The sequence below is a fragment of the Phyllobates terribilis genome, unplaced genomic scaffold, assembly GCF_046119375.1.
Source record: "Phyllobates terribilis strain yellow unplaced genomic scaffold, ASM4611937v1 Scaffold_9__5_contigs__length_417890890, whole genome shotgun sequence".
Classification (NCBI taxonomy): domain Eukaryota; kingdom Metazoa; phylum Chordata; class Amphibia; order Anura; family Dendrobatidae; genus Phyllobates; species Phyllobates terribilis.
Window position 1 is genome coordinate 341,563,888 of NW_027362769.1, and position 10,029 is coordinate 341,573,916.

A 10,029-nucleotide genomic window follows, 5' to 3' on the forward strand; every position below is an offset into this window, starting at 1 on the left:
AACAGCATGAAGAAAGTATTTATTACTTATGAGGCAATGAAAACATTTTTGTATGTTTCCCGTATTCCTCAGACATTGATGGTATGAAGGCCAAAAATCATAAGAATATATACAGCAATATAAAAAATTAGCCTTTAGGAAAGAGTCCATTCTCCGCAGAATATCCTTAGCACATCTAGAAATTTTCAGGAGTAAAAAGAGTTCATATATTAAATATGTTATAACTTGTTTTGCTCTTCTGTGGCCGCATCATCTGTAAGATCCCTGAAGCCGAGTTTTTCCAGGGGTTCCTTTGCCATGAGTTGTCTACAAAGAATACAAGGGAAATACTTGTAAAAGATTCCAGAAGAAATCATTTCACATAAAAGAACATTTCTATTAAAAAATTATAAATGAGGCCCAATGGTCATGATCCCAGAAAAATATAGAGTGGGGTAAAAAAGGTGGGGGAAAAAAAAACACTTTCTGGGGGGTAGGAAGTCCAACTAGTGAAGACCCTGAGCCTCTAGCCAAGTTGCAGGCTTTGGAAATCATCCTGAAAATCCCTATGAGTCTAGAGGAAATAGCTCCAAGAAGAAGGCACCTGCTCTAATGTCTGCTCAAATATCCAAATTATGGTGAAAATGCTGAATAGCTTTACTACCCACGTGTGAAACCTGTTACAACCCAGGAAATGGGTCTTCATCAGAGGCACAACGCAGAACCTACGCTGAGGTTGGAACGTGTTGACCATCATGGATAATAAAGCTGCCCCACTGTGGCCAATTTTCATTTTTGCACTCATTTTTTTTCACCCCTTCTTCAAAGAGGCAAAACTTTTTATTTTTCTAGCATCATAGCCGTATGAGGGACGGACAAGTTACAGTTTTGAATAACACCATGCATTTTTTTTCTGGTAAACAGGAAAAAAATTTTCCAAGTGCAGTGAAATAGCAAAAAAAAAAAAGTCTTTCCACCATTGTTTTTTAGATTATGGTTTCACAGCATTCATTACACAATAAAAGTTACCTGGCAATATGGATTCTTCAGATTAGTACGATTAACAATGATGCAAACTTGAATTATTTTTTTTTTTTAATTTTAATAGTGAAAATATTTTTTTAGAAAGTTTAAAAAATATATATAACTGGGGCTCTCCTGTGAAGACAAGCCACAAGAGGACCAAGAGGCCTTCTTTGAGGGCCTTCAGTAGGCACCTGGCTGCCATGGTGGCCCACCAGCACCTTTAGGTCACATTGCTTAGAGGCCAATGGGAGCCAGTAGACACTTCCAAAAGGAACCAAACCATTTAAATGCCGCGGTCAGTGGTTGACAGCAGCAACTAAATGGTTAAACACAGCGATCTAAGCTAGCTTCAGTCACTAGTGTTACAGGCAGATGCTGGCTGTATAACACTGCACGTCCAGGAAGTACCGTATATTCCGGCGTATAAGACGACTTTTGAAGACTGAAAAATCTTCTGTCTAGTCTGGGGTCGTCTTATATGCCGGTAATGCTTTTGAACTTTCAGAAATTGACATGCGGGGATACTCTGGGGGTGTTAATAAGCTGCCGTGGCCGTATCCCTGCCATGTCGGAGTTAATATAAGGTGGAGGGAGTTAAAATACGGCGGCGGTAGGTCCAGACAGTCAGCGCTTCTGTGCTGAAACTGACACATCGCTGCGTATTCCCAGCTCCGGACACAGCGCAGGGCTTCTGTGCCGACAGCTTTCACTTGTCACAGAAGCGCTGCGCTGTGTCCGGAGCAGGGAAGTTCGCATCGCTTCTGTGACAATATATGAAAAGCCGGCAATTCAGCAGCGGCATAAGCCGGCACCCGACAATTTAGAACAGAAAGAATAGAGTATCACACATAGATTAGATAGATAGAAACATGTCAGTCACATATATATGAAGTACAGTGACAGTGCTGGTTACTGTACTTGTCATCTAGTGTTAAAATAACGGATTTATTTAAAAAAAAATTGGCGTGGGGTTCCCCTTAATTTTAGTCTCTAGCGGAGGTTAAGCAGACAGCTGGGGCAGATGTTTGAAGCCTGGGAAGGGGGTAATACCCACGGAGCTTCCCAGGCTACTAATATCAGCCCCCAGCTGAATACTTAGCCTTTACTAGCTATTAAAATGGGGGACCCCCCCAAAAAAATGACGTGGGGTCCCCCCTATTTTAATAGCTAGCAAAGGCTAGGCAGACAGCTGGAGGCTGATATTAGTAGCCCAGGAAGGGTGCCATGAATATTGGCCCCCTCCCAGGCTAGAAACACCAGCCGTCAGCCGCCCCAGAAATGGCGCATCCATAGGATGCGCCAATTCTGGCACTTAGCCTCGCTCTTCCACACTGCCCTGGTGCGGTGGCAGGGGGTAATAGGGTTGGGGTTGATGTCAGCTTATAATGCCAGCTGACATCAAGCCCAGGTTAGTAATGGAGAGGCGTCTATAAGACACCCCCATTACTAACCCCATAGTCAAAGTTAAAAGAAAACACAAACACCCAGAATAAAGTCCTTTAATTGAAATAAACACACAATTCTTTATTGTTCTAAATTAAACCATACTTACCATCACGCCCATTCCAGCTGAAGCCAACGATCTCCTGCAATAAAAGTAAAATAATAAAGCAACCTCATCCTTACCTTTCCATGGTTCCCAGGACAGCTCCAGCTCTGCTACATCGAGATGACAGGCTGGACCGCAGCAGAACGCTGCCATCCAGCCTGTCATCCCGCAGACACTGAGAAGCGCAGGCATGCTTGCGCTCCTCAGTGTCTCGCTGTGACGGCATCCAGATGAGCCGACAATGAACTCAGCTCACCTCCTGGACGTCCGTCACTGACAGCGTGGGAAACTTCTACTGCGCATGCGGGGAGCAGGAGAATTTTCCCACGCTGTCAGTGACGTGCATGAGGTGAGCCGAGTTCATTGTCGGCTCATCTGGATGCCGTCACAGTCAGACACTGAGGAGCACAAGCATGCCTGCGCTTCTCAGTGTCTGCGGGATGACAGGCTGGATGGCAGCGTTCTGCTGCGGTCCAGCCTGTCATCTCGATGTAGCAGAGCTGGACCGGTCCTGGGAACCATGGGAAGGTAAGGATGAGGTTGCTTTATTATTTTACTTTTATTGCAGGAGATCGTTGGCTTCAGCTGGAATGGGCGTGATGGTAAGTATGGTTTAATTTAGAACATTAAAAAATTGTGTGTTTATTTCAATTAAAGGACTTTTTTCTGGGTGTTGTGTTTTTTTTAATTACTTTACTAGAAATTCATGGCGGTCATGTCTAATATTGGCGTGACCCCATGAATTTCAGGCTTAGGGCCAGCTGATAATGCCACGCTGGCCCTAACCCCTTTATTACCCAGTGAGCCACCGCACCAGGGCCCTGGATGAGTTGGGTACAGCGCCAGAAGATGGCGCTTCTATGAACGCGCCATTTTCCGGGGTGGCTGCGGACTGCAATTTGCAGCGGGTGGGGCCCAGAAAGCTTGGGCCTCCCTGCGCTGCAGATTCCAGCCCCCAGCTGCCTAGTTGTACCTGGCTGGACACAAAAATAGGGCGAAGCCCCACGTCTTTTTTTTTTTAATTATTTCATGAAATAATAAAAAAAAAAAAGGGCTTCCCTATATTGTTGTGTCCGGCCAGGTACAAATAGGCAGCTGGTGGTTGGGGGCAGCCCGTTCCTGCCTGCTGTACCTGGCTGGACACAAAAATATGGCGAAGCCCACGTCAACATTTTTGGGAAAAATTAATTACAAAATTAATAATAATTTAGGGACTGCATCTTTATTAACCCCTCAATTGTCATTTAGTGTTAAAATAAAGGATTTTTTAAAAAGAAAATTGGCGTGGGATCCCCCATCATTATAGTCTCTAGCGGAGGTTAAGCAGACGGCTGGGGCAGATGTTTGAAGTCTGGGAAGGGGGTAATACCCACGGAGCTTCCCAGGCTACTAATATCAGCCCGCAGCTGAATACCTAGCCTTTACTAGCTATTAGAATGGGGGACCCCCCCAAAAAATGACGTGGGGTCCCCCCTATTTTAATATGTTTATGAGTGACAGTTTTCCTGCTATATACCTGCATGTCATAAGAATTTAAATTAAAAAAGGACCATGTTAAATTCAAATCTGTTTTTTTTTTTAATTTTTACCGGTGTTTGGTATGCGTTGGAAAAGGGGTAGTCTTATACGGTGAATATATCCTAAACTCTATATTTTAACAGGAAAGTAGGGGGGTCGTCTTATACACCAGGTCGTCTTATACGCCGGAATATACGGTAGATGATTCTGGCTGGGATAGAGCATTTTTCAATTGCTCTCCATTGTTCCCACTGCCTCTGCAAGTTTTCGTTCAGGTCACACCACGTCATAGCAGTCAATACGTAATGTCACATGAATGAAGCATCACAGAAGCTGCATGAGAAATGGAAAGAAAATTAAGTAAATTAGTATTTTTTTTATTCTCAGTATGTTGCAGGTTAATGATCAGACAACTCTTCCAATCGTCCATCACAGAGGACACACCTTTCCATCCGACACTCCAAATATTCTTTAGATTCTTCCCGGCACAGACTGCTCTGATAGGTGTTCTCCCGTAAACACTTCATGAACTTCTCTTTAAACGGTTTACATTCTCCTGCGAATAAAAAGCTTACGTAAAGAAACAGAAAGTAGACATTGGAGGACATTGATCCAAGACTGGTCTTCATCCTCCAACTTTAATGAAATCAGCAATGGAGGAAGATAAATTTGGTTATCAGGAGGCGCATCTTGGGCTGCCCATGTGCCATGAACTGATATCTACGCTAGTTGTGAGCTGGAGGAAATGTTCGGTATATTTTACAGCAATTTCTGCTGTAAATTATAATTAATCTTTTCCATCCCTTCCCACAAGGGTGGTGAAAAAAGGCAGAGTGGTAGAGTTATACAAAATATGCAACTTTTTAATGCAGGAAACCATCACATGGCCCTTTATAAATTTCCTCCATTGTACTCAGCCGAGCAGATCAGGGAGAGATGGAAGAGCTGAAGCTTCATTACTAACACAGCTGAGAAAATCAGGGAGAGATGGAGGAGCTGCAGCTTCATTGTTAACACAGCCGAGCAGATCAGGGAGAGATGGAGGAGCTGCAGCTTCATTACTAACACAGCTGAGAAAATCAGGGAGAGATGGAGGAGCTGCACTTTCATTGCTAACACAGCCGAGCAGATCAGGGAGAGATGGAGGAGCTGCAGCTTCATTACTAACACAGCTGAGAAAATCAGGGAGAGATGAAGGAGCTGCAGCTTCATTGCTAACACAGCCGAGCAAATCAGGGAGAGATGGAGGAGCTGCAGCTTCATTGCTAACACAGCTGAGAAAATCAGGGAGAGATGGAGGAGCTGCAGCTTCATTGCTAACACAGCCGAGCAGATCAGGGAGAGATGGAGGAGCTGCAGCTTCCTTACTAACACAGCTGAGAAAATCAGGGAGAGATGGAAGAGCTGCAGCTTCATGGCTAACACAGCCAAGCAGATCAGGGAGAGATGGAAGAGCTGCAGTTTCATTACTAACACAGCTGAGAATATCAGGGAGAGATGGAGGAGCAGCAGCTTCATTGCTAACACAGCTGAGCAGATCAGGGAGAGATGGAAGAGCTGCAGCTTCATTGCTAACACAGCCGAGCAGATCAGGGAGAGATGGAAGAGCTGCAGCTTCATTGCTAACACAGCCGAGCAGATCAGGTAGAGATGGAAGAGCTGCAGCTTCATTACTAACACAGCTGAGAAAATCAAGGAGAGATGAAGGAGCTGCAGCTTCATTGCTCACACAGCCGAGTAAATCAGGGAGAGATGGAGGAGCTGCAGCTTCATTACTAACACAGCTGAGAAAATCAGGGAGATGGAAGAGCTGCAGCTTCATTGCTAACACAGCCGAGCAGATCAGGGAGAGATGGAAGAGCTGCAGCTTCATTACTGACACAGCCGAGCAGATCAGGGAGAGATGGAGGAGCTGCAGCTTCATTACTAACACAGCTGAGAAAATCAGGGAGAGATGGAAGAGCTGCAGCTTCATTGCTAACACAGCCGAGCAGATCAGGGAGAGATGGAAGAGCTGCAGCTTCATTGCTAACACAGCCGAGCAGATCAGGGAGAGATGGAAGAGCTGCAGCTTCATTACTAACACAGCTGAGAAAATCAGGGAGAGATGAAGGAGCTGCAGCTGCATTGCTAACACAGCCGAGCAGATCAGGGAGAGATGGAGGAGCTGCAGCTTCATTGCTAACACAACTGAGAAAATCAGGGAGAGATGGAAGAGCTGCAGCTTCATTGCTAACACAGCCGAGCATATCAGGGAGAGATGGAAGAGCTGCAGCTTCATTACTAACACAGCTGAGAAAATCAGGGAGAGATGAAGGAGCTGCAGCTTCATTGCTAACACAGCCGAGCAGATCAGGGAGAGATGGAAGAGCTGCAGCTTCATTACTGACACAGCCGAGCAGATCAGGGAGAGATGGAAGAGCTGCAGCTTCATTACTGACACAGCCGAGCAGATCAGGGAGAGATGGAAGAGCTGCAGCTTCATTACTGACACAGCCGAGCAGATCAGGGAGAGATGGAAGAGCTGCAGCTTCATTACTGACACAGCTGAGCAGATCAGGGAGAGATGGAGGAGCTGCAGCTTCATTACTGACACAGCCGAGCAGATCAGGGAGAGATGGAGGAGCTGCAGCTCGAGTGCCGATGTGCTATGTCCTGAACACACCACTGTGCTCTTCAATGCACTGACTCCCCCCTGTATGTCGATGGTGCTACTGTGCATGCTCCGGATGTCTGCACTGCTGGAGACAAATTACCGCTACAGATAGAAAGCGGAGACAAGGAGCGCATGCTTGACCTGCCTGCATAGAAGTACTGTAAGACATAACTAGGGGAAACAAGGTAATGATAATGGTATTTTTGGTGGCTAAAGGTGGTAAACAATACATGTTTTTTATAATCACTTACAACTGAAAAACATTGCGTAGGTGTGTTTATTAACAGGAGCCATGGATGTGACTGTGGGAACACCCCTTTAAATAGGTGCCTATATGACGACTGCAACTCCCAGCCTACACACAAGCAATGACCCAACTAGATGGTATCATATGGATTTATGATGCTGTCAGTTCGGGTAGTGGCCTGATTTCCTAAAACAGATAAATTACTGATCCTGACAAGATCTAAAAATAAAAAGCTTTCTAAGGCCGGGGACACACTACCGTATAACATGGCCGAGTGTTATGCGATAAAACATTGCATAGCACTCGGCCCAGTGTTATTCTATGTGATTATTTTCTCATGCCGAGTCAGCATGAGAGAACAATGGTAGCATGCTGCGATTTGCAGCGAGACTCGATTCACTCGCACCCATACAAATCTATGAGTGCGTGTGAAACATCGGACTGCACTCGGATGTCATCTCAGTGCAGTCCGATATACACAGAGTCAGGGAATAGAGAATATGGAGGAATTACTTTCTCCGTCTCCTCTGCAGTTGTGCTCTGATCCTCTCATGCAAAAGGATAGCAGCACAGTAGCATGACACTCGGCTCCCGCTCGCATTAGCATTAGCATATTGCATCTGATGCTCTCGCATAGGATGTCATACGCTGGTGTGACGCCGGCCTAAGGTCGGTTTCACGTGTCCGGATATTTCCTGTACTGGAAAAACCAGTACTGGAAAGATCCGTGTCCCGTGTGTCACACGTGTGGCGCATCAGGTGCAAATGGACCAGCGCCTGGGAATCAGCGCTATAGTTAGTGCTGCTCCCAAGCACGGGTGCTGAATGCTGCTCTCATCATGGTTCCCTGCCGGCGCTGCGATCAGCACTAGCAGGGGCAATGATGAGGGTAGTAGTAGTCTGCTCCTCAGTGTCCCTGTGTAAAAATAAGAATAAAATAATAAAATCCTTATACTTACCTTTCCTAGATGTCCCCAGCTGTAATCCATGCGACCACCGCTGCAGAGAAGCTGGGGAGAATGAGCGGCTCCAGAGCTGCAGCTCTGTGGCTGGTCATTCCCCCCGGCTCCTTGGCGTCACTGGTCAGAGGATTACAGTGGGGGATACCTAGGAGAGGTGAGTATATTTATTTTATTATTTTATTCCTATTTTCACAGGTGGTGGCACTGCAGGAGCAGACTACCACGACCCTCATCATTATCGCCTGCTGGTGCCGATCGCAGCGCCATCAGGAACCATGATGAGGGCAGCATTCAGCACCCTGAGCTTTTGGGAACAGCGCTAACTGTTCTGCTGATTCCCAGGCACCGGTTTGTGTCACACGGATGTCATCAGGGTGTATTCAGCATGAGGCACTTTTGCGGACCATGCGTCAGCAAAAAAATCGGACTTGTCTCCGTGTGAAGCACATGGACACACGGTCCGTGAAAACACACTGACATGTGCCCAGTCCCATAGATTTGAAAGGGTTAAGGGTTCAAGTGATTTTTTTTTCCCCAATACGGGTCAATGCTTTCCCTCGGACAAGCCCAAGCCAGATTAATATAGGGACCTATACAAGTCAGTCCGTCAGGCCAGGACTTTATGAGTGGCGCAGAAGTGTTGCCATATTACACTCATGTCACACTGTGCTCAGTCTAAAAATAAAGAGGCAGCATTTACTCAAATAGCAGCCAATCATATCATTGCTTTCATTTTCCAAAGGGACTGTAAAAAATGAAAAGTGGAATCTGATTGGCTGCCTTATTAGCTGTGCTTTGCAGCAGTTTTGGGGGCGATAAGTTGCAGTTCACAGGCCTCGCCACTAGGGGGAGCTGTATCGCATATTACGAGTGACCTCCAGTTTCTATGGTTCAAATAATTCTTCACATGGACTCACCGAGGTGATCCAGAGGAAAGGAGCCTTTCTCCGGAGGCCGAGGTTTAAAGGTTTTGGTCCCGAAGTTCATAGCGGTTGACATTTTTGCAGCACGCTTCCTGTGACCTCTTCCAATATGGACGCTCCTGACCTCAATCACCTTTACTGCGCATGCGTAACCTCCGTGAACGGCTTCATCTACACTGCGCTTGCGTCAGCTCTTGTTTATGGCAGTTTTTTATAAAACGCATGTAGTGTTTATCTATGTGATTGCGTTCTGCTACCAGATCCGTTTTACCATCGGCTGAAATAAATTTGCGCTGGGATTACTTCCACGACATTTGTATTTGGTTTCACAAATATCTAATGTGACCACTAGATGGCGGAGTAGCAACATCATGTAATTATACTAGAGCCAAAGCCAGAGACATTTGTGCGACTTGTCTGCAACTTGCTGTCACAGAACTACTTAGGGTCAGGATTTGCCTATTTACAAAAATAAATAAAGCCAAATCCTCGTGTCAAAAATTGCATACATCTCACAAAGACCAGATCCAGGTATATTCAGGTCCTTGCAGTTCCGTATCCTTAAGCTTGTGGGCCCCGATGCAAAATCGCTGACAGGGCCCCCAATAATCGCAGGTTTTTAATAGTAATGCACTTTTCATATGGGCCAAAGGAATCCAGTGGGTCCCCTAGGCTCCAGGGCCCGGGTGCGATTGCAACCCCTGCACCTATTATAGTTACACCCCAAGGACCTTGGGGTCCACACGACTTTCTTAATTCTTTTTATTCCACTTTTTTTGGAAGGCAAAATAACAAAAATTTTGACCAAAAGTCTGCAATTTCCATTTTTCATATTATTTATTAATTTCATGGCATTCACCGTATGCAATAAACAGTGGTGTAACTACAGAGGTCGCCACCGCAACCAGGCCCTGCAGGTGAGGGTGTGTATTGCGGTGCAGAGACTTGTCGGGTCTGTGCGCAGCAATACGTGCTACCTGCCAATCAGAGCCCAGCAGCTGACAGGGTGTACATGGCTAGGGATGCATAGCAGTGATGTCATGTGCTCCCGTAGCTTGCACATTGAGGTCAGCTGCCAGTTTTAGAAGAGGACACCGCTCGGCGGGGGAGCGGAGGTATGGTGAGTAGAATGGTTTATTTTTATACATTAACCCCTTAACAACCTAGGG

At 46.0% G+C, this 10,029-nt stretch overlaps 1 protein-coding gene across 1 annotated transcript; it reads right to left on the reverse strand.

The window, feature by feature from the left end:
* COX19 (cytochrome c oxidase assembly factor COX19) lies at positions 1 to 9,014 on the reverse strand. Its single transcript, XM_073645787.1, has 3 exons — positions 8,855 to 9,014; positions 4,517 to 4,628; positions 1 to 306 (listed from the first exon to the last, which is right to left on the reverse strand). The coding sequence occupies exons 1-3, from the start codon at positions 8,934 to 8,936 to the stop codon at positions 219 to 221; spliced, it is 282 nt and encodes a 93-aa protein (XP_073501888.1). The 5' UTR covers positions 8,937 to 9,014; the 3' UTR covers positions 1 to 218.
* Positions 9,015 to 10,029: the final 1,015 nt, after the last annotated feature.

Excerpts from the sequence above, each read along its gene's own strand:
- COX19 (XM_073645787.1), bottom strand. The coding sequence starts at position 8,936 with ATGTCAACCGCTATGAACTTCGGGACCAAAACCTTTAAACCTCGGCCT. Across the intron at positions 4,629-8,854 it reads CTTTCCTCTGGATCACCTCG|GAGAATGTAAACCGTTTAAA; the intron begins GTGAGTCCATGT and ends TTTTATTCGCAG. Across the intron at positions 307-4,516 it reads TTGGAGTGTCGGATGGAAAG|ACAACTCATGGCAAAGGAAC; the intron begins GTGTGTCCTCTG and ends TATTCTTTGTAG.